Source organism: Melanerpes formicivorus, unplaced genomic scaffold (assembly GCF_026170545.1).
Source record: "Melanerpes formicivorus ecotype bairdi unplaced genomic scaffold, bMelFor1.0.p_v2 SCAF_17, whole genome shotgun sequence".
Lineage (NCBI taxonomy): Eukaryota > Metazoa > Chordata > Aves > Piciformes > Picidae > Melanerpes > Melanerpes formicivorus.
Genome location: NW_027142369.1, coordinates 11,153,175 through 11,176,968, shown reverse-complemented (window position 1 = coordinate 11,176,968; position 23,794 = coordinate 11,153,175). Strand labels below are relative to the sequence as shown.

Below are 23,794 nucleotides of genomic sequence, written 5' to 3'. Positions count from 1 at the left end.
ATAAAATGAGTTAAATAAGTTTGATCAGCTAGCCAAAGTTTTTTGCCACCTGAACAATAGTCCTGACATTTGTTTCATAGCTGTTCTTCCATCTTGGCTGTTAAGACTATCTTGAGTTGTTTCTTTGCATTGTTTCTGTATCCAGATTAGCTTTAGCAATGTCAGACCAGTATCTCTCAGTTATTAGGTGAAGCATAGACATTCATAAATAATTATAGGCAATTTTGAACCTATCACAATCTGCTTCATTTGTTTCAAGTCACATTGTTTCTTGTACATTCTGCATTGTTCTTTGCCTATAAAGTTCCCAGCAGTGTGGTGAGAAATGGAAAACCCAGTGAAGCAGAAATGAAAACAAGTTAAAAAGAGGGAAGAAAACCAGTGCTTCTCTCAGATGTTGGGGTAGCATAACTCTTGCAGGCAGCACAGAGGAGTGCTGTGAAGTCCAATCGTTACTGTCTGAAACATGCTGGTGGCTGAATGAGATGCTCGATAAGTCTTTCACCAGGTGAAAACTCAAACTGTTATCTCCTGTTCTGGAGCGTGAGCAAATAGCCCTTGTGTTTTCTCAAATATGTCCTAGATGTGGTTCTGTTGTTTGAAGCTCAGAGGGAGTGATTTATTTCTTCAAAGTATCATGGGGATTTCAGATATATTAGTGCTTCAGAACACTCACATACCAAGCCCAAACTGCTGTTGACAGCAGCCATTTATGGTAAAACTGGGAGAAGTCAGTGGGGAGAATCTATCTCCATTCCCAGCCCTGCATGAGCAGAGCCTGTGCAGTACCCATATGTGGTCCTGTCAATGTGGCTTTCATATTGCTGCTGCTGGTAGCTGGAGCTAGGGGGGATGGCAAGAAAGTCTTGCAGAATAGCAAATTCTCCAGCTGTGCTCTTTGCCCACCTTGACCTTGTCTGCCATCTGGGGTCCTGCAGAGGTGAGCTAAGCACCTCCTATAGCATACATGCTCCCTTTTTGGTGTCCTTGTGCAGAGATTTCACTGTGTGCAGAAGAAAGAACTGGACTGAGGCACTGGTGATTTTAGGTTTTCTAGAGAAGGAAAGGTAGATTATGCATATCTCAATTTTTCCTGGGCTCATGTTCTCCTTCACTTAAACCTTTAAATGGGATGCAGATAGTTAAACAGAGTCAGATAAATATCAAAGTCTTTGGTCATCACATAGGGAGTAAATAGGTTAGGAAATAGCTGGACATCTTAGACTTAAATTTTGCAGGCAGTGTCTTCTCTTGAGGTCACACGTGGGATCAAAGATAAGTGTCTAGGTATTGTTCAGGGGAACATGCTGAGTTATAGGCCTGATCACTCAAATATGTCCATTATCACTCAAAGCACTTAAGAGCACTCAAGAGTATGGCTGCAGCATTAGGTTGTAAATTAGAAGTGTGTGCCAAAAAAAGCCTCATACAGAAAAACACCTTCATTTTTGTTAGCTGTGGACACCCTAGGTATTTTAGTGCTAATGGCTTGTGTACTGTGTGCCTCATTCTCTTTGGTTCTCGTAAAAATTACTAACTTGTGCTAGAGGTTCATGTTTTGGTCTGTGGTATTTTATGTTCTTAGAACAAAACCCAGTGTGTTCATTTAAAGGATGGTTACTATAAAAAAGTAACAAGAGGAGACTATTCCATTGGCAGACACATCTTTAAAAATTTATAACCAGTTACATGCTGTGTGCATGGTAGTAGTACCTTGGGATTGTAGAGATGGACCAGGAATCATTTCTGCTAGTCAGTGTATAAACAGAACAGAGAACTGGTCTCTCCCCACATGATGTTTAACCTTCATCAACTGCTCTGCTGGGTGCAGCTCTCTCTCCTCTAATCCAGCCTTAGTTTGTTCCACTTCTGCCTTTCTTTTGGGGTTTACATCATTGTGTAATGCAATTTGAGAAGGACTATTGCAAAGTGATTCCCTTGCCTAAGAAAACTCCTCCAGGCTTTTCAGCTGCTGCAGAATTAATCACACATAATAATTATATCCATACATGATCATTATTATACCAGCAGCATATTAACCCCATTAAACAAATACAATAGCATTAATGCTGAAAGAGACAGGAGGGAGAGAACAAGATATCGGGATATCTGTTGGGAACAGGAGAAATTCTTGGAGTAAAGACTTCTCTGAAAACCTGAGCTACAGATAGTGCCAAAAAGTACAGAAGATGCTCCCACAGAAAAATTAATATCCCTTGTTTGTATTTGTTGCTCTGGTATCAGAGTGCTTGAAAGCCATTAGTGAATTTTACTTTACAAGGTGGTTTGTGAGGGAAGGAAAGTTATTATTCCTGTTTCATTCTTGAAGAACTAAGGCTCAGGTTAATTTCTTTAATTACTTCAAATCAGATCAGGAAGCTGAATAAAAGAATTAGCTTTTAACCTGAGTATCTTGCTCTGAATGGGGAACTTGCTTGAGCTCCTAAAGCTTTGTAGTCCATGCTTCCATCTCATCAGTAACAGAAGGGGGGTCTGTACCAGGGCAAGCTGGAGCAGATTCAATCCTCTAGAGAGCTTGGATAACAGAACAGTAGAGGTGCTGGGCAGATCCCTGCTGCTGAGTACTTGTCAGTCAGTCACAGTAAGCTTGCACACGACTGCCTCTTCTGCATCTTTTCATTGCCTATCCATGAATGCAACCTGAATAAACAGCTGCGAAAGTTTTGATCAGGGTGGTAAAGATGAGACCAGATGCAAGGAGCCTCAGAAGGGTAACTCCATAATAAGCACCTGGCCAGTGAGGCGGAAGGTGAAGTGTAGATTAATGTCAGGTATTGCATGGGGGTGAGATTGGAATTCAGACTTAATCTAGATCATCTCAAAGTCACTTGGGAGTAAATTGTTAGGATTGTAGTAAATGCCTCCAGGAAAATGTCCACTCAGATATAAGCAGAAGTAGTGAAAGTGACAAATTAAATGTTAGAAATATGCAGAGGGCAAAACAAAGAACTGACATTTGGATGTAAATACATAGTCACCAGTGTAATGAACACTGTGAACAGTTCTGGTTCCCTTTGTTCAAATAGAATATGGCTGAACTGGATAGATGTGGTGAGGAGTGTCAGTCATGGGTGTGGGAACAGCTTCCAACAAACTGCAGCTGAATAGACCGTACCTCCTACAATGCTATGACAAAGGGAGATGGAGGAAGGTTTCACTGAGGTCTGTGAAATCATAGGTTTTGTTGAGAAAGAGAATTGACAACAATTACTCATTGTCTCTCCTGATACAAAACCAAAGTGAGGAGGTTGTGAACCCTGAAGAGGAGGTACCTCTTCACTTACACTGTTGAGTTCCTCACTACAGTGCATCATGCATGCTAGAATTGTACTTGAATTTGACAAAGCACAGGACGGGTTCATGAAGCAAAATTCACTGAGGATCATTAAATTTGAAGATGCTGCTTCTGACTGAGGAAGTTCTTGAGTCACAAATCACTGGAGACTGGGAAAGTATTTGGGAGAGAATCAGCATATACAGTATATTTGCCATGTTTTTATATGTATATGGTATTGGGTACTGTTGGACTGGCTTGGTACAGCTCTTACAACAACATTAAACTCTGATTAGGCTCAGAAACCCCCCCTCCCCAAAACAAGCAGAAGCCATTGCTTCCAGGGCAGAACTCTGCTCAATTTCAGCTGGAGTTGGATGTTCAGTGAAAATCTACAGTGACTCTGCAGAGCAGTGTTTGCAGGAGATCTGATGACAGGCTGTATAATAAAGCTATGCCTGTGGGCGCCACTGCTAGAGGTGAGAAAAGCAGCCTTAAGCATCCTGACATCATACTGCTACCCTGGTTGAGAATATGTGCATTCCTACTAAGGCAGCAGCAACATACAATGCCCAGTGTATGTTATGAGAAGTCCTGAATTGCCCTTAGCAGAGGAAAATCACCTTGTGGGTCTGGAGAGGTGTCTGTGTTCTGCTTTAACTGTGCAAGCCCGGCCAGAAGTTGTACCTCCTCGGGGCTGGAGAGTGTTGGGAGTTGGAAAGCTTGCTTCACAACCCATATGAGAGCCATTATTTGAAAATGGAGAGTGCATGGGGTGTTGTGGCAGTAGAGGACAATCACCAAAGAGCTGAGCTCAGAGATTCTCCAGAGGAGAGTCAGAGGCCTTCCCAAGAGACCTAGATATTATTTTCAAGGGTCTCTTGTCTTCTGCCCCTCTGCAGCCCATTTCCTTGCATGAAACAAGTCACTGATGCCTGAAAATCCTTCCCCTCAGGACGAATCATGGAGCAGTGCACTCCTTTCTGCTGCATTTTAAATTAAAGGCACTGTTGGTCTTTTCTCTGATGACTCACATGTCATGAAAGTTGCCAGATCTCAGCTGCTCCCTTGCTATAGAGCTGCCAGCCATAGGAGAGAGAAAATGAGCAGCAGAGACTTGGTGGAATAGGGGAAGAAATGTTGGCTTCTCAGCAACGAAGTAGGGAGCTCTTGGCTCTTGTATGATGTAGAGTAGACCACAGGCTCCCTCTGGCCTAATTCAGGCTTTCATAATGTGGAGTTGGAAACAAAAACTCAGGCTTAATTCTGCTCTTTTCCTCATCCAGCTGCAGTGGGCCAGGGTCAGAGTATTTGTGCCCCACTCCTGGGTTTAGTGGGGAGGTAAAGCCATGACTAATGGAGCAACATCCTTCTGGGTCTCAAACTCAGACCTCACGTTGAGCCACACTGCACAGAGTCAAGCTTGGGGGCTGCCTTGCCATGAAATGCTGCCATTTATTATATAGGCTAGTAGCATGGGCATGCCAGCTGGGTGAAATTAAGCTCTAGGCCCAAGGCTTTATTTTACTGCAGATGTTATTAGTCTGGATTGCAGCATGCTGACATGGTTATGCTGCTTTTGGAAATCAGCTAGCTTGCCTGGAGTGCAATTGGGAAAGTCCATACGGCACTATCTTGTACCCTGCAGTCCGCAGACCCAAGGGGTCAGGAGTCTTTGCTTGGTTGTTTGCTTTCTGAATATAAATTCAAGCAGGGGGTTAGACACTTTTGTATTTGCAGTGTTTTGTTCACGGGTCAGCTTTATTAATAGTATTGGAGCTTAGGGGAAATGAAAGCAGAATGCTTATGATGGTCCCTGCTCCAAACAGAGGAACATATAAATTATAGTTGATTATTCCCCTGGGTTGTCATTATCAGTTAGTTCCCTTAGAAGGATGATGACAGAAATGGGTCATTAGCAGAATCACAGATAAACTGATTGCCTTTGCAGATGAGCTCTCAAGAGGTGTTTTATGGTTGGGGCAGTGTTGATGGAGACAGAGAAGTCTGCATGAGGAGAGGTTGGGCAAACCTCTGGAGTAAGATTATGCAACTCCAGCCCAAAATGTGTCTGGCTTCTTGCAGCATTCCTTGATTTAGTGCTTTTCGCTTTGGTATTAAATGCAGGGGTGTTGATATTTTATGCGTATGTGAACATTGTTCAAATCACTCACACCAGAGGTGAAAGATGAGTTCAGAGTAAAAATTATATGTAGCAAGAATTTCTGTTCCAAAGCATATGTGGAAAGGAGAGCCTAGTGGATGCAATGCTAAAATTGGTTTTGGCAAAATTAGACTTCGTTCTTGCCTTTTCACAGACTTCTCTGCAAGCTGCAGTCTCAGACACTCCCAGATATTAAGAATCTTGTTCTTCATGTCAATGAAATGGGTGCCTCAATGGAAGGTGAGCACTTAGGCATTGTAAAGAATTCAAGCCTTAATCTCTCTTCTCCTTTTGTGCTTGACAGAGGTGGCATGAAAGTAAATACACTAGAGGGTGTAGAGTGCTGAGATACCAACAGTAATGAGGCCATTACTGAATCTGAGCATGTAATTAGATGAAAAATGTTTGCCTTCATAATGAATACATGCTCTCACACATACATTCCTCAGTAAATGTTCAAGTTCATCCTTGCTGTAGTCTCCTAATTTCACTGGCTGTCCAGGGATGGATTTTCTTTGGCAAAGCCAGCTGGAAGGGGGAGCTTTACATATTGAAGGACCAGACTGGACCACAAAGGGAACTAGGAAATGTTTCTTGATGAGACACCTACAAAGAAGTGCAAGAAGCACGATGCAGTAAGGGCAAATCTTAAAATGTAGTTAGTGAAGCAAAATAACAGCCTAGCCTCATGCATATCAGATCTGCAAAGCAAAATTCAGATGCTAAATATATTCTCCACACCTACTCTTTTATTTCTGTTCAGGCAAGCTTGATTCTTTTGGCTGGTAAAATACAACCAGTGGAAGTAATTTGAGAAGAATTAGCAGTGTGATTTAGTTGGGACTTGCATTGGTTTTGTGCCTCCATTTACATGGGAATGAATAGGGCTCCTGGTATTAGCTCTGCTCTGAGTGTGTAGTCTCCTTCCAGCCTGCATGTTCTTTCTTGATCCATACAATACATTCCTCAGTCAGGGATGTGACATCCTAGAATTTATGACTACAAGAAACCAATCTATTCATTGCCTGGAAAATTAACTGGGACATCCTGAAACAGCATCCTGGGAGGTGTTTTAGCTGTGGCATTCATTTTGGTGTAGGTCACTGCTGAATTATGCTGTGTGCTTCTTTGGCAATATTGATAATAAATTGGTTGACCATTTTGGGGACCACTTGAATTTGCCTGCATTTAGGTGTGATGAATCCCATGTGAGCTACCAAAACTGGCATTAGTCAGAGGGAAGAATGATAGAAGTGTATACTGAGAGGAAAATCTAGACCTCTCCCTGTCTTCTCAAAAGAGGAGATACAGTCATGTGTGGGTGACCTTTGTCTCAAGTATCATGGGAAAATAATCTAAAAAAAGTACTTTGTCTGCTCTTAGTTATGTTGCACGTTGACATTCACAGGTAGGATGGCAGAGACAGTGCTTATCTGTATACTGCTTCTTTATTCTGCCCATCACCTGCCTCAGTGCCTGAGGAAATCCTCCCAGAAGGTGCCAAGGGATCCAGGGGCAGGATTTTTTCACTGCTGATCCATGCCCCAGCTCTGCCTTTGCTGACCATTCCCAGCCCCTACTGTGATCCCAATCAAATGCCCTCACCCTCAGAAAAGCAGTTCTTAGAGGGTCATGAGGAAAGCAATGTGACAAGAAGGACGTATCTGGAGGAAAATTGGAGATATTAGGCCAGGAGTAAATAGAGAGGGTCTCATTTTCATGATGAAGTGTCAGCATTCACCTTTCTTGTATCTAAGCAGAAATGAACAACTTCAGCCTTCTGTTTGTAAACACGATTGAGTTGAAAAATGCACTGAAATTATGTAGAAAATATAAGGTTTTAATTGGAAAGAACGGAAAAATTGAAAATCCAAACAGAGAGTTGTATTAATTAACTGCTTATTTATCTTTAAAAATTAGCCTGGCAGAGAGTTTTTATTATTTTGCCATTTTCTCCTATTTAAAAAATAAAGAGAGAGACAGAGAATACAGTAAAAAAATTTCATCAAGCTCCTACTCCCCACTTATCTTTATTTTCAGGGAGTTACCTGCAGCCTCAAACCAGCAGTCAGGACTTCCATGTGAGGAATGCTTCAGTGCATGTTATGATCTGGCAAAGCAAAGCAAAGTGACATCTCTACAACTCCTGCAAGAGATTGTGTCTGATTGTTACCTTGCATGGTTTCACATTGAGTTGAGCTAGAAAAGAGAGTGAGGACTCTTGGGTTTTGTGTTTCTAATGCTTCTGAGGCTGTTAAAGATTTCAGTTCTTCAGCACCACCAACATTAAATATTGGTGTGGGAATTAGTCCACCTTTTGATAAAGCAGATCTATCTCAGATACAATCAGGAGAGTCTCTCATGAAAAAGCTCTGTATTTCTTTCTAATGAGTAGGTCTGTGTTGGCAAGATCTACTCCATCTCCAGTGTTACACTGGGAACCAAGCTGGCACCCCCAGCTAATGATGGGACTGAACTTTCCCTGCAGTAACTTGATAGCTGTACAGCTGTGAAGGCTCACAATTTGCTCCTCAATTGTCAGTCTCCTGACAGCTTTTTTAGTGGAACAGTTTGAGAGGAGCAGAAAGCCCTGCCTTGGAGACGCACAAGTGTTTTCACACCTGAAGTGTAATTTCACACCTTGTGTTGCTCAGTAGAGAAGTGCATAAAATAGCACATCAAGCGGGAACAGAAGAGGATAGACATGCTGCAGACAAGAGACGAAGGCTCATTATTTATTTCTTATCTTCAGCACACCCTGAAATAATACTCACTTGCAGAGTCTCAGGCACAGATTATGAAGGGGTTAGCAGGGGACTTTTCTAGCCAAATGATTTGTTACCCTTACATGCAGAGGGGAAAAACTTATTCTGAGCTGGATCTATGGAGCATTGGAACCACATGGCCCATCCTGAGACCACAGTATTAGCAACCACCTACCAGAAGGGAGACAATTAACAAAGGAGGTAGCAAGAGTTTTAAGGGTGGATTTACAGGAACACTGACTTGGACTATCCCTTCCCTCTGTCTGCTGATTATTTTTACTCCTTGTATTGACATAGAGAGTGAATAAAATTGACCTGGAGTCCATCAAAGAGCAAGATGGGAATTTGGAAACAGCCTTGAAACTATCATAGTTTCATAGTTTCATAGTTTCATTCAGGGTTGGAAGGGACCACACGGATCATCTAGTTCCAACCCCCCTGCCATGGGCAGGGACACCCTACACTAGATCAGGCTGGACAGAGCCTCATCCAGCCTGCTCTTAAACACCCCCAGGGACGGGGCCTTGACCACCTCCCTGGACAACCCATTCCAGGGTCTCACCACTCTCATGGTGAAGAACCTCCTCCTCACATCTAGCCTGAATCTCCCCACCTCTAGCTTCATTCCATTCCCCCTAGTCCTATCACTACCTGAGATCCTGAGAAGTCCTTCCCCAGCCTTCCTGTGGGCCCCCTTCAGATACTGGAAGGCCACAATTAGGTCACCTCGGAGCCTTCTCTTCTGCAGACTGAACAACCCCAACTCCTTCAGTCTGTCCTCATAGGAGAGGTGCTCCAGCCCTCTGACCATCCTTGTGGCCCTTCTCTGGACACATTCCAGCATGTCCATATCCCTCTCGTAATAGGGGCTCCAGAACTATCATGTGAGATCAAATCATTTCACCATGCCTGCAGGTTCTTTTCCCTCTCTTTCAGGACCTTCACTTTGCTTTCTCACATAGTTGGTCATAGAAGCATTCTTCCAAAGAAAAGTGGTATAGAGGCAAGTGCAGACAAGGGAAGCCCTGGTAAGGCAGCCCCAGTGAAGCTTGATTGTGAGAGAGAAGTGAAGGCGGAGACACATATTTGATGTGGAGCATCCATAGATATGCTCATAGTTTTGATTAGTCTTAGACATGTTTGCTAGGTTTGGGAAGCAGATTTCCTTGCTCTTTCCAAGAGAGTGGGGCTGAAACACACATCTGTTTCCTTCCTTTTTCTCCCTAGATGAAGAAATCCAAGAGACGTTTTCATCTGGTGCTCCTCATCCTGTGAATTTTTCTAAGGAGAGCAATGCAGCCCTCATCTAGAGTCCTCTGCATACTCAATATCTGTACTTGGAGTTCTTGGGGGCACTTTTTGACTGTTTGAGGCTTTCATTTAGTCTGTCACTTATGCCAAACTTTTTTTTTTTTTTTTTCCCCCTCCTAGATACCTATGGAAAGCTCTGCCTGCTTGACTCTGTGGGTCAGGAGATATCTCGCTGCAAGACCTCCATCCGTCGAGGACAGCCCAACCCTGTCTACAAGGAAACTTTCATCTTCCAGGTTGCTCTTTTCCAGCTCTCTGATGTCACACTGATGATCTCCATATACAACAGACGCAGCATGAAGCGCAAGGAGATGGTTGGTTGGATTTCTATGGGTCAGAACAGCAGTGGAGAGGAAGAGCAAAGTCATTGGCAGGAAATGAAGGAATCAAAAGGAATACAGGTCTGCCGGTGGCACACACTCCTGGAGTCCTAGAGGTTACCAGGGCAGCCTATGGGTTCTGGGACAATGGGCTGCTTTTCCTTGCTCTCAGTCAGTAGAATTCAGCTATCCCATGGCAAGCATCATGTTCTGACAGGTCATGTGCTCTTTAACCTGACTTTACAAGTGTCAGGGTGGCAAGGCCTGGGAAACATGCTTAGTTCTTGTTTTTCCAGGTTGTCCTGCATTTTCTACATCCAAATAATTAACCCTAGGGAGAAGCAATGGGAACATCTACAAAATCCTTCCCTTGGTCATTACCTTGCTGCTTTTGTCATAAGCTTAATCATCACAGACTGATTTTAATGCTGTTTTTTTCTGGGGTAAACTCTCCCATCCCTCCTCTTATTTATATTAATGAAGTTTGCAAATATTCTTGTCACACAGAGAGCTAATGGTGAGGCTAACCTGCATGCAGATTGCATCCTCACCCTCTTCTTATCTTGTTTCTAAGTCCTATAAGTAAGCATTTGATACCACTGTAGACTGGATGATTCCAGGCAGCATGGGAAAGCACTCTTGAATTCTCTGTCAACTTTTAAGTGCCTAGACAGTACTATGGTTCTCTTGTATTAACAATTGCTATTAGAACTAAACACTACCGGTGTTTTTAATTAAAAGCATCCTTTGCACTTATTACCCTGCCTTGCCATTGCAGCCTGCATTGCCTGCACGAGAGATAATGAACATCCGTTTCATATTGCAAGTGTACAATGCATGCTTAGATGCTTACTGGAAGTTCATGGCTTCTGTCATCATGAATACCAAAAAAGACCAGAACAAGCTGCACATCCACCTTTGTGCCTGAATCACTTTTTCTGCATCTTTTTTTTTTTTTGCTCATGTGTAACTTTTTAAAAGCAAGGTTCATTCAGAAAGGCATTTCTGTGAGCATTACACAGAAAGGCTTCAGATCCCTGCTTTCTCTGACACTCAGTTAAGCACAATTCAGTTTGCTGAGGGCTCTTCTTCAAATGTGCTATCTTATTGCGATCTGAAAGGGAGCAAGTGTTGAAAGACTGAGTAGTAGATAATGCCAGACCATGTCACCTCATCCTTAGGGCGAGCTCTCCTGTAAGCAAGGACTAGGATCTAGGAGATCCTCCTCAAAGGGTTGCTGGCTCTGCTAAACTAACACCAGAGAAAAGCATTGCACTTCCTGACACTATCTGCAAACGAGCAAGGAGCAGGCTTTGCTGAATGAGGTGATGACACTTTAATGTATTTACTCTTTAGACTATATTGTCATCTTCCATGTTAATCTTTTTTCCTGTTTCTGTGAGTTGAAGTCATGGAGATGATGGATAAGGGGAACATGTCTTATTCTGCTACATGACTATTAAATATTTAGTTTTTGATAGCTGCTGTGGTGCTGCGTGACACAGCAGAGGATATTCGTCCTCTAGTGTAGTGGTGGTGTGTCGACAGTAAGGCAATGATCCTCAGACATTACCAGTTGCCCAATCTCCCATTCCCTGTGCTCTCTAGGAGAGGGCTGGCATTTCTCCATTCCTGCTGGTGGCAGCAGGACACAGGAAACATTTTGCTGAAAAGGTTTGCTGTGCTGGTTCACTTCATAGTTTGTGTCTTTACTGAGACCTGGCACCAAATTCTGCCTCCTACTGCCTTTCATTCAAGGGTGCTGTGCAAATCTAACCAGTGCACATCTTGTCGCTGCCTGTTTGACCGCGTGCTGGTTTACATCCCAGCCAAAGCAAAGCTGGACCCTGGTGCAATCCACACCAGGTTGTCATTTGGTGTCACAGATACAGGTTTTGTCTGTGCTTGTGAGGCAGACAGAATAATTTGTGTGTAGAAGGACATGCATGGGCCATGGCTTTGTATATTGTTGTGACTTACCTGTCCAAGCATTGTTTTTCCAGTGAGACTGGTGGGTATCCTATGCAGGAGGATTGTCCTCCCCTGCCTAGATAAGCTGGCACAATATCTGCTTTGCACTAATGGGGCTTTGTGTCACAAAGCAGGATCTAAAACCTCAGCAAACTAATACTTTTTTGACTGCACTGTTAATGCTGCTGTATTAGCACCGTGAGAGAAAATGAGCATGTGAGTGGTTACCAGTGGAATAGAGAAGTTTTTTTATCATGTAATTTTCTTCTGGGAAAAAAAGTAGAGGAAACAAGGTGCATTTGGTGACCTTTGACTTTTTTATTTTTTTTTTTTTTTCCCTGAACAGCATATAATGTATACAGAAGTGTTTATAATTAATTTTATCTGGATATGTATGTACAATAAACTCACTGAAATTCTCTTCATAACTTCTTGAACCTGTGAAGTGTTGCTTGTGCTTCCTGATTGGCTAAGGGAAAAGTATCAGCTGGTAATATATTTTAGCAGTGAACAGGAGATAACCCAGATTTTTAACGAAAAAGCAATGACTAAACTGGTTTGGGACTTCCAGGCTGTTTTCATATCAAAATATTTTCTGAAGGTACAGCATTAAGGGAATTGAATTTTAAGATATAATTTTAGCGTAATGTTTTGGAATTCAGAGGAAAACAGGTGAAAACAGTTTATTTAGAGTAAGTTAATATCTGAACACATGTCAAAACTTTGCTCTCCAGTGGAAGCAGGTTGCTGCATTCTTGCAATAACATTTTGGCCTCCTGTTTTACCAGAAAAATTTGGAGGGAAGGGAAAAAGTATGAGGCAAGGGGAGGACTGGGGGTTTGAAGATGCTGCTAAACCTCATGGCACATCCATGCCTTCAGCAATACATTTGTGGGGTTCATGAAATTCCTGCTTAAGCAATGGAGACATTTAGGAATCTTGGGACACACTGCTGGGACTGCTCATGCTTGCTAGGTGAATTCTGGGGTTTTTTTGTTGCTTTTGTGGTTCATTTTTCTTTCTAGTATTGACTGTCCATGAAATGGAAGTTTTGCAGCAGCTCCCCCATATTCCAAAGCTCCCATAATTCTTCCCATTGACAGATTGACTTAGTCACTGCTAATATTGATACAGGCTGGGCCTGTGATCTTGGACTTTAAGTAAATACCACTGCCCTTTCAGTCACTGCTTTAACCCCTTGTTTCCTTTGAAAGTGCCTGACAAGGCTAAATTTCCAGAAAGATTTCCATTCCTTGAGAATCTTAACTTGCACTTGGCTTGCAGTTGGTGATGGTCAGTAAACTTGGTGCCCTGTGCTCCATTGGCCTCCATCCATGTGGCTGCTGATGCTAAAACATGATCTTTGCTTCTTTGGGGCTCCAAGTTGTGGGAATTACAATGGGAGTGCCATAGAAAGTTCAGCAAACAGGAAAGGAATGAATGGCTGACCTGGATTTGGGAATTCTTGGGCACTTGCAAATCCAAATTATGGAGGTTTCCTAAAGCACTCATGTTTTTTAATATAATGCATTCCCTTTTGAAACTACTGTCTAGAATCCCTTTATAGCTTATGTGAATTTTCTTCTGTTAGGGTGTGGGGGGAGAAGCTTGAAAAGCCCCAAAAGCACCATGTGGGAAGGAACTCACTGCACTGGTATAAGCCCAGCATATTGTGGGCAAGTGCTCTGGATACATCTCTGTATCTCGTGGAGTGCCGTTCAATAGCTGCAGTCTGTTCCTTCCTTGGGCTCTCTCCAGCCAGCACACCCCTGTTCTGCTAGAGTCTCTGCTCTTATTTTATTGTTTTTAATTTGTATCAGCAACAGAACAGAATGACCTCACCATGTTTATATTCCTGTAATAATGGTGACTGTCAACTGATGCCCACAGAAAGGAGTGCGTCTTTTAGCCCACTGAGATATAGCTTACTGATGTGCACATTTGTAAAGGCTTTATCTGGATCATCTGCTATGTGGTTTGATTTGTTTGGGTTTCTTTTTTGCCAGTGCCTTTAATTACCTGGACCCTACTGTGGCCTACTTGCTCCTGTTGCTCTGGCTTGTCTGCGTTTCCCTTGCAGGGTAATGTGGGCTGTGCAGCTCCTGGGGTACATGGACAATACTTGGAAATATTTTTAGCAGCTGCAGATCCCAAGGAGTTATTTAGCGTTTTATGTAGTCAACTGATCTTCAGTCACGAGTGTCTTTAGATGTTCTTGGATGCATGAAACCAAAGGGTGCCAGCTGCTATTGATCATTTCTCCAGCATAAAGGCAAAGGTGGCAGCTCGGCAGAGGAACAGGCATTTCCTCTGGTGGCAGTTCATTTTCTCCTTCAGTTAAAGCTGGCGATGACCTTGGAGCTAGTGTGCCTGCAGAGCTTTCTTTCCACTCCCATATTTATCATCATCTTTAATCTGTATGATCACTGCATTTCATCTCTCTGCCTCTCAGCTGCCTTCTGCCCTTCAGCACAAAAGGTGGACAGAAAGGCTGAGCAAAGACTATAACCTTCCCTATTGCATTACCCCCAGGCTCAAGGGAAGCTGACTCCTGGAGGGGTCATCTCAAAGTTATGATGCTCATTATCAAGACCTTGCGTCCCTGATCTCTAATCTGCTTGTGAAGTTTGAAGCTTGATGGTTCGGCTGCAATACTTCAGTAATTACAAAGTAGTGACACTTGTTCACCTCAATGTGGACCAAGGTAATGACAGAGGAAACAAACTGTTCTGTATTTGTTTCCTTCTGTTTTTTCCTAAGTGTGATGTTCTGTAAAAGGACAACAGAGCCTGAAGGAATTAGTATGCAGGAGCATCAGCTTTCCATTTAAAATGTACAAAGTGTGATGTTTGCAACTATGGTTCGAAGGGAAAAAAAAAAAAAAGGCAGCAAGCAGCCAGGGTTTGTAGCAGAGCTCACACTTTGAATGAGGCAAGGTTTTCTCTTCAGCATGTGCTACCCCAGCAAAGACATTCACATACCCCAGGCAGTGATGCTGGCTCCCAGATGATCTGCTTCTGTGACTAAAGCAGCCAGAAGCTGTCAGATCCTAAAGCTTGGAAAGGCATACAGGGTAACTCAGCCTAGCTAGTTTGAGCATTGGGTTTTGGGTTGTTTGTTGTGTTTGGTTTTTTTTTAAATCTGGTGTAGATTTAACAAGCTGTTATGAAAGAACTAAAAACCCTAAGTAGTGGCCTGGCAGGTGATAGGGAGGGCAGGCACTCAGTGTGCTTGTGCTGTTACAGAGCTGGAAGTTTACTTACTTCATTCTCCAGAAAGCAATACAGCCAGGCTGTAGTGGCATCAAGCCTGAGCTGAAACCCAGTTTCTCTGTATGATTCCTGAGCTCCATATCTGCTCAAGGCATAGTTTTGTTTTGTTTTGTTTTTTCTTCAGTGCACAGTGACTTCTTGTCTTCCTGCAGCCTATGCTGTAGGCCTTAAGAAGTGAACGTGTAAATGTTCTGTCTCTCACAGCAGCCCAAGGTCATCTTTCTGGAACAGCAAACAGGCACAGAATCCAAAGAAGATCAGCCTGTCATGTGAGTAAGGTTAGCATCTGCACTTACAAATGACAAAGGCTATTAATCCTCATGCTGTAATCCCCAAGCTGTTTGCCAGCTGGCAACAGGAAGATGTTCCTGCTCAACCCACACAGCTATCCATGTTTTTTCACCTTTGTGAAGCAGATATAGGTCAATACTGTAGGCTGAATAAAGAACTTGGTAGATAGCATTCATCTCTCTAGCATTACAATCCCTCTCTTCTCCACACAAGTCATCTGTACAAATGAGAATATAAGAGAAGAGCTGCAGGCTGGGCTTTCCCTGTGCTGCTCCCCTAAAACAGAAGGCTGAAGGTGAGATTTTCCTCCTCCACCTCTGCTCCTGAATTTGTTGTGGTAGAGTGAATTTTGAGATCTTGCTGCAAAGCCAGCCAGACTGAGAAAAGCACTGTTACTAGAGAGGTCTTTTTGAACAGAGCAGGGAAACCTCAAGACTTGTAGAAGGTAGATAAAAGCCCAATGTTGAGACTTTTTTATGATCATAACATGGAAACCTGTATGACATTTGGATATTTCCCATCATGGAGAGCATAAAAACTTGAATCCTATGAGGTGCCATCATGAAGCAGAAGGAAGTCTACCACTTGGCTTTGATGCAGGTAAGTTGTGGTGGTCCACATGAACTTTCACAACAGAAAACTGTATGGTCTTTTTGTTGCATCCAGCGAGTATTAGGCAGCTGAGACTGGAAAAAATTGAAGAAAAAGCCAGATGGGAGCTGTAAAGCTCCATTCAGAGCTGTTATTTGCTCATCTCTGTAGAAAACTAGAAAGAGAATTGTTGGGGTTTACTTAACAAAAGTAGTTTGACAAATTTCTCAGTTCCTTGGGCAACTGCAGGTGTGAGGAAGTGAGAACATTACCTCTTGGCTCTTTGAGTTTCCTCCTGTCTGTAATGTTGACCACAAAAGAGATATCAAATACTCTGGAGGTGTCTCTTGCCTACAACGTCATACCCAGCGTGGGCTCATCTCATTGAGTAACAAGAGACAAAAAGCAGACCTTGGCCATAGATGGAGAATGAGAAGGATTCAGCATTCAGACAAAAGCCAAATTCTTTTGTGAGTCCCACAGCAATTAATTAGCCTCAGTCTCCAGGGAAGGCATTTGATTGTGCCAAATACTTCCCTCTCACTTAATTTCTCAGACTTAGGAGAGCTGCAAATTTCTCTCTTCATTAGCTACGAGACAAAATCATTTAATTTTGCCAGTTTCTCTCATCCATGGTGTGTCTTGTTAACACTTTCCAGGTGCTTTTTTTCATGCTGTGTCCATCTCCCATCCTCTCATTAATATCTCTAGAGGTCTATTCTACCCGTGCCTGGTGGCAATATTTTATGTTCATGGTGCTTAGGAGAAAACCTATCCTCCAGTGTGTGACATCTCAAGCACAAGTTTTCCGGTTAAATCAGTGCCACATCTCTCCCTTAGTCCTCTGCTAGCACTGCTGTGGTTTTTGTCTTGCTAGGCTGTGTTCTCAGCTGAAACTTCATTGTCTTTTTGCCAGCAGAGGCTTTTGTTTGTCAAGAAGAGTAAATGAAGTAATCATTTGGTAGACTTAGTCTTTAAATACTGGGTGGCATTTATATGTATGTATATAAAAATAGTTTTGTGGTAGAGTTCCCCTAGGCATTTGCATGAAGCACATCTCAGTGTATATTTGGATATTGATTTTAATATACTGTATATAGTAAGTTATTTTTAGTGTGTATTGGCTTCTTTCTATATTGTCAGGATATACCATTCCTGGCAGGTGCAGGCTTGTTTTGTCTCACAGGTGGACACTGGTGATGCAGTGGCTGGGATGTGCATATGCCTCCTCTTCCTCTACGTAGATGCCCTGTGATGTGGTAGGTCCTTCCCCTCCACCATCTGTGAAGGTGGACATCCATTGGTGCTGAGGTGCATTGTTGTAGAGGACAGAGTTTTGAGCCCATTCACTGCATCTCTCTCCTGGCTCTCCATAGAGTAATCCACCTTTAAGGGCTGTCATTTGACTGCTGTCATATCTTCAGCACAGACCATGGGCAGGTAGCGAGATGGTTGGTACGGTTGGTATTAATTCAGGCCTGTGGCTGAGGTTGACAAAAAGTAATAGAGATCTCAGCTCTTCTTTCCCAATCTGAGGTGTACAAGCACAAAATTTTGACACCAATGGATCACTTTAGAAAATAACAATACAAATTAGTATGAAATGAAAGTTCTTCCCTGAGAGAGTCATTAATCATTGGAATGGGCTGCCTAGGGAGGTGGTGGAGTCACCATCCCTGGAGGTGTCCAAGAAGGGATTGGATGTGGCACTTGGTGCTGTGGTTTAAGTCATGAGGTCTGTGGTGACAGGTTGGACTTGGTGATCTTTGAGGTCTCTTTCAACCTTTGTGATTCTGTGAAATGTGAAGTCTCTCACTTCTGTTGGTGCAGAAGCAAGTCTTCTAAAACTTGGATTTATTGCTGAAATATTTTAATGGTAAATGCCTCTGTAAAGGGGAGACTTGTTTGCACCATGGAGGTTGTAAGAAACAAATTCACATCCCCAATTCTGTTTTGTGAAGTTCAAAGATTTGCACTGAAAATTGTACCTTCAATTCAGTTCATAAACGGCTGATATTGACTGGTGAGGCCACCAGAATGATACGAGCATCATTTCACTTGCTGTGCGTCTGAGTGGAAGAGGTATCTGAAGTGCAAAACTGTGATAAAAAAGATGAAAAGATGTTTGGGTGCTCAACAGAGAGAGCGGTATGGGTTTATTCTTAGCTTTTCATGTACTTGACAATGAAACATTTTTATTCTGCTTAAGTGCTAACGTGCATGATCATACAATATATTGCCTCTTGCTAATTATATGCTGCGTTAGGAATACTAATGTCTAGATGATATCTGACTGAAGAAAAAGAACATTAAACCCAGCTTCTGCAGAATTCTGGCCTGAAATTATCCACACATACATACAACCATCCATGCCTTAGAAACAGTGATTTTTGTTATGGTGAACACTGCTGTTACAGGTTTTTATCAATAAAATAGAAGCAGATGGCTCATGTAGACATGCAAACCCAGCCTATCTTCCGCTTTGCGCTACTGTGGCAGAACCAAGTGAATATGCATCTAGGAGAGGTGGACGTGTTTTGTTCAGGACAAAGATGCAGGTGTCCTGTGCACAATGAATAAAGGAGGAATGGGAAATAACCTCTCTCCTGTTTCTCTTGTCCATCCACTTGGACAGAAGGGCCCTGTAGCAGTGGGTAGAGGCTGCTGGGGGGCTTTGGGGGATTGAGGAGGTTCCTGTGCTCTGCTGTGTCTTTCTCTACCCCTGGATATTGCCTTTCATTCAGTTCTGCATAGGGAAGGAAAAGCACTGGCTATGCATTTGGTGTCTGCTGTTCTCCCATCTCTCATCTATGTCCTGACTGGAATTGGAGCAGCCCTTCACATTCCCTCTGTGGTTGTACCCCATCCATTGTTTCTCATCTACACTCAGATGTGTGGAAAACCTGCACCAGGGCATGTGCAGATCAGTCTAACCAGTGTGCCTCTGTGTGTAGATGTATGTAGTTTTGTTGGCATCCTGGCCATGTGTATGCTATGTACACTACAGATGCCTCCTTAGCAGCTGGAGTGGTCATGAGACAGTATCCATTCCAGTGTCTAATTGCACCTTCTGTAAGGAAGTACTTCCTAACCAACCTAAACCTCCCCTGGTGCAGCTTCAGGCCATCTCTCATCTTGTCACTAGCTGCCTGGGAGAACAGCCCAACCCCGACCTTACTACAACTTTACTTTAGGTAGTTGTAGAGTATGATAAAGTCCCCCCTGAGTCTTCTCTTCTCCAGGCTAAAATACCCCAGCTTCCTCAGCCTCTCCTCATATGACTTTCCCTCCACTCCCTTCACCAGTCTTGTCTCTCTCCTCTGGACCTGCTCTAGCACCTCAATGTCTTTCTTGAAGTGAGGGGCCCAGAACTGCACAGAGTACTTGAGGTGAGGCCTCACCAGTGCTGAGTACAGGGGCAGAATTACATCCCTAGTCCTGATGGCCACATTATTCCTGATACAAGCCAAGATGCCAGTGGCCTTCCATGCAACCTGGGCACATTGCTGGCTCATGTTCAGCTGGCTGTCAAGCAGCACTCTGCCAGCCTGCTCTCCAGCCACTCATCCTTCAGTCTGTAGCCCTGCATGGAGTTAGTGTAGGACCCTGTTTGCCTTGTTAAACCTCATCCCATTGTTAAACCTCATCCCATTATACTTCCATGTACCTTTGGTCATGATGTGTTTGTGTGTTTGGTGTACTTCTGCCAGGTTGCTGATGTAATCTATGCCTACATGAAGACTGAGAAAGATAGACAGAAGCTAAAACAATTTCCAAAGCGGTGATTTTGAGCTGGGGGTAGTTTGTTCTTCTCAGAATAACAGCGATGTCTTTGAGAAAGACAGAAGAAACTGAATCCCTGCTGGCATCCACAGGACTGGCTTTTCAGGACCAACCCAGAAATAGAGTTTCTTATTCTGGTAACAGTTGGTAGCTTCAGTCCCTGGAAGGCTCAGCAACAGCAGCTGGTATGAGCTGCATCTGGGTACATGGAAAACCCAGCCCAGAGCTCTGAAAGACAGTGGGGATATGGGGTACACTGGGAGGCTCAGAGAAAAACAAAGCTGTAAACTGGTGATGAAATATGTGTTTTGCTAAAGCTAACGTTGGTGGAATGATCAGACTCATCTGAGAGAGGTGGGGGTGGGAAGATACTAGTGAAGTTTACGTTTTTGGAGACCTTGGCAGCAGGGATGGTTGCAGAAGGAATCTGGGTTTTTTCTCTGGGATGCAGTCAGTCCCTCCACAGCTCCTCTGGACACAGAGTAGGATATGCATCACCATCTGTAAATTGCTCTGGGATTTGGGAGCTTTGGTGAGTGCTCACGCCAAGGCAGTGGCAGGGCTTGAGTTGGAATGAGGGCAGCACTTTCCTGATTATTCATAATACTGTTTCATCCCATGCATTTTTCTGAAAACCACTTAAAATTCACTCTGCCTATCAGCTGGCCTACCAACTCCACCCTATTTCTGCCATACAAACTCAGCACCAAGGGGTAACAGCAGTTTCTTAAGGGCACTTCTGGGTACACCGCACTTGCTTCACTATGTCTACAGCTTCACCACCTCCTTGTGGGAATATCACTGTATGGTGACAAAGGAGCTGGCAGAACTGTCACAGTGGGTGAGTTTGCTCACAATCATCACCAGTGTGGGGCTAACCAAGATGGGGGTTTTATCATCCATCAGGTGGGACTTGCCTGTCTCCCCATGCAAGCTCAGCATACACGATGGTGAAACTGCTGGCACTGAACTCAGGGAGAGCAGGAAATGGGCCATGTGTCTTGGTGCCAGGGTTTGAGCATCTTGGCCTGAATGAGGTCACCCATAAAATCAGTGGTAAAATACTTGGGCTTTCTCTGTACTCGGTGCAGAGCACTGCTGTGCAGTTACGATGGCAGGCTTAGCAATACACTTGCGCTGCTCTTGCTGTGACTCCTGCTGTTCAGCACAAGCACATGTGGGCTTTGCCGTGCTCCCTGGGGGCTGTCGGCTCTGCTTTGTTTTATTGTTCTGATTACCCTGTTCTGCCTCCAGCTGCATTTTAATTCCCTGCTTAGCGCAGCTTCGTTCCTTGGCGAAACACCAAGTATTGTTTTGCCAAGACGTCCCTGATGTCATCCTAATTTTGACCAGTTGGAAAAATCACATTTTTAATGTCCGGAAACGAAGTTTTGTGTTTCACCAGAAGGGTGATATCATTTTTCATGAGAGGGTGAAAGCATTCCCACTTCTCAAGCAGCTCAGCTGAGGCTAAAGAAGCAGAGCTGTCTGCCATCTGTTTTCTCACCAGTCTCTCTTCCACCATCATGATTTTGAATAGGTTAGCCAATTTCAATCATATTTCAATTTCAATCAAATGTCTCAAAGACATTTATGATTCTCCAAATTTTGTCACCTGGAAGAGGATCATTTACAGAGAAACAAAAAGAAGTAGATTTGACCAAGGGCTGGCCAGCTGGTCCATCATGATGGCATGCAGCTCCGGACTGGCAACAGCATGTGGTGCTTATTATGCTGCAGGAGATGTCCAAAGGGATGTTGTGGCACTTGGTTGATGGTGTCTGGGAGGATGAAATGGTAGAATCATAAAGATCCCAAAGATCATCAAGTCCAACCATTAACCTGACACCACCATACCCACTAAATCATCTCCCAATGTGTCATATCTAAATGTCTTTTGAACACTTCTAAAGATGGTGAGTCTACCACTTCCCTAGGCAGCCTGAGCACTCTTTTGGTAGAGAATTTTTTCTTAATATCCAACCTAAACCTCCCCTGGCACAATTAGAGGACTTTTTTTTTAATGTACTATCACTAGTTACTTGAGAGGGGATAAAGATCACAGATAGGTAGGAAAATGGGCTTCGTTAATCCTGCTCAAGTAGTTTCAGATTTTTTTGCAAGGTTTTGAAATGCACAAAACAAACAGCTGACCAACAACAAAACCCAAAACAAACCCCAAAAAAACCCCAAATAAACAAACACCCAAACCAAAATAAAACAACACCCACAAACCCCCAAATTTTCTTGTACAAGGAATTTGCAGATAGAGCAGAAAAACAGAGCTCTAGTATTGGACAAACAGAAAGAGCTGGTCTTTTAGGAAGAAATGCAAAGGTTGCAGTTTAGATGCAAGCAGGTTTGGCCTCCCAAGTTACCCAGTCCCTCTGAAGGCTGGCCAACTATTGGGAGGCATGAATTGGGTTCAGAAGCTTGAGGTACTCATTGCCATTTGCTGTGACAAACCAACATCTGGGAAAGCCTTTGAAGGTCTTTGTCTGTCAGAGGCAGCTGCGTGAGCCAGGACAGGGATAAAAACTGGTCCAAGACATAGCTCTGATGCTGCTCGGTGTTTCAGGTACGAATGCTAAACATTGCAGGTACTTTTTATCTTTTGAAAATACCTTCTATGTGCTGTGTTCAGAAATACAGCACATGTGCAGGTACATTCTGCCTGGGAGGACTGGTCCTTTGATACTCATCTTCTAAGTGTTTGGTGCTTAAATTCAAAAGGACACATGGATTTAATTCATTTTTCTTTAACAGTTGGCTTGAGGAGCTCTAACGGCTTTGAAATGAAGGGACTGATTATTTTTTGTTTTCTAATTCTATGAGGCAGTTAAACTAAAGTAAATGCTAATGTTCTGGGGTTTTTTATTCCCAATTGCTCTAAACCATTTAAAAACATATATTTGTGATAGCACTGACTATGTTTGGCAATCTTGCTTTCAAAAGACTGAAGAAAAACAAAAAGAGGAAAAAAAGCTACTCTTCCATTGTCTGCCTGTCCAGGCTTTATCTTGTACAGTACACATTTAAAGTCTTATCTTCTTGAATAATATCACTATCAACAGAGACTGTGGTCCCATTTTACAGTTCTATTTAATTTCCATTGTGTTATAACATCAGCTAGGCAGTGATTCCTATCCAGGCATCCCTGGCAAAGGGGAAAGCTCCTCTTCAGAAGAGAGGGGGAGATGATCTTTCGTACTCCCGTGGCAAGAGGAAGGGGATGAGATGGTCTGGGCTGAAGCACCTGCTGTTCATCTTGATGGAGGTCACTTTCAGGCAGCAGATCAATGCTGGTTTATACTGGCAGGAGATTTGTTTCCCTGCACTCACTGCCCCCTCAGAAAAGGGATGAAGAAAAACAGCTAGACTTTGACTGCAGAATTTGCTCTGGTCTGATCAGGGAATGAAAATGCTTCTTGGAGCCAGATGGGGAAAGATTAGCTGACCTTTTGGCTGTAAATTATTGTCAGCTAAGAAGTCCTGCTTGAGTGCTGACAGGAGAGGGGAAGCTGTGTCTTTGCAGCAGAAATTGTGTTGAATGTTTTAAAAAAAATACAATCAATTTCAGGAAGAGTGGAGTAGGGAAGCCTGCCATTCATTCATCTCTTAGATGTAGAGTAGGTGCTCCTGTGTCTTGCTTTTCTATCTCTGCTTACAGAAGTGATATTACTGAATTAATTATGACATCTTTGTGAAGAACTGAAGAATTGCTCAAGTCCTCTATTCAGCAGCAGAGAAATGTCAGATTCATCTTGCAGTAAATTTAAAATTACACCAACCTGAACTATCTCTACTGGCAGCATAATAATAAGGCAGGTGTTCAAAATCAATTAAGTTCCAGTGCCTTCCTTTTGTCCTAGAAAATTCAAATCTGAAATTAGTTTGAGTTCATTTGACTTCTCAATAAAAGAAGTAGAGCTTCAGAGATAATTTGAAGTGAGTATATTGCCATGATTGATCTTTTCTCAAACTGCAAAGACCAGAGGAGCTGTCTGTGTGTATGTGCTTGTCAGTACATA

General features: G+C 43.1%; 1 protein-coding gene across 6 annotated transcripts in view; it reads left to right on the top strand.

The window, feature by feature from the left end:
• SYT16 (synaptotagmin 16) overlaps positions 1-12,248 on the top strand; it is a 110,896-nt gene extending 98,648 nt beyond the window's left edge. For all 6 annotated transcript variants that reach the window (XM_068148936.1, XM_068148932.1, XM_068148935.1 and 3 more), the window contains one exon: positions 9,656-12,248. In XM_068148936.1, coding sequence (XP_068005037.1) covers positions 9,656-9,969 — 314 coding nt within the window. In that variant the 3' untranslated portion in view covers positions 9,970-12,248. The remainder of the gene's footprint in view (positions 1-9,655) is intronic.
• The last annotated feature ends 11,546 nt before the right edge of the window (positions 12,249-23,794 follow it).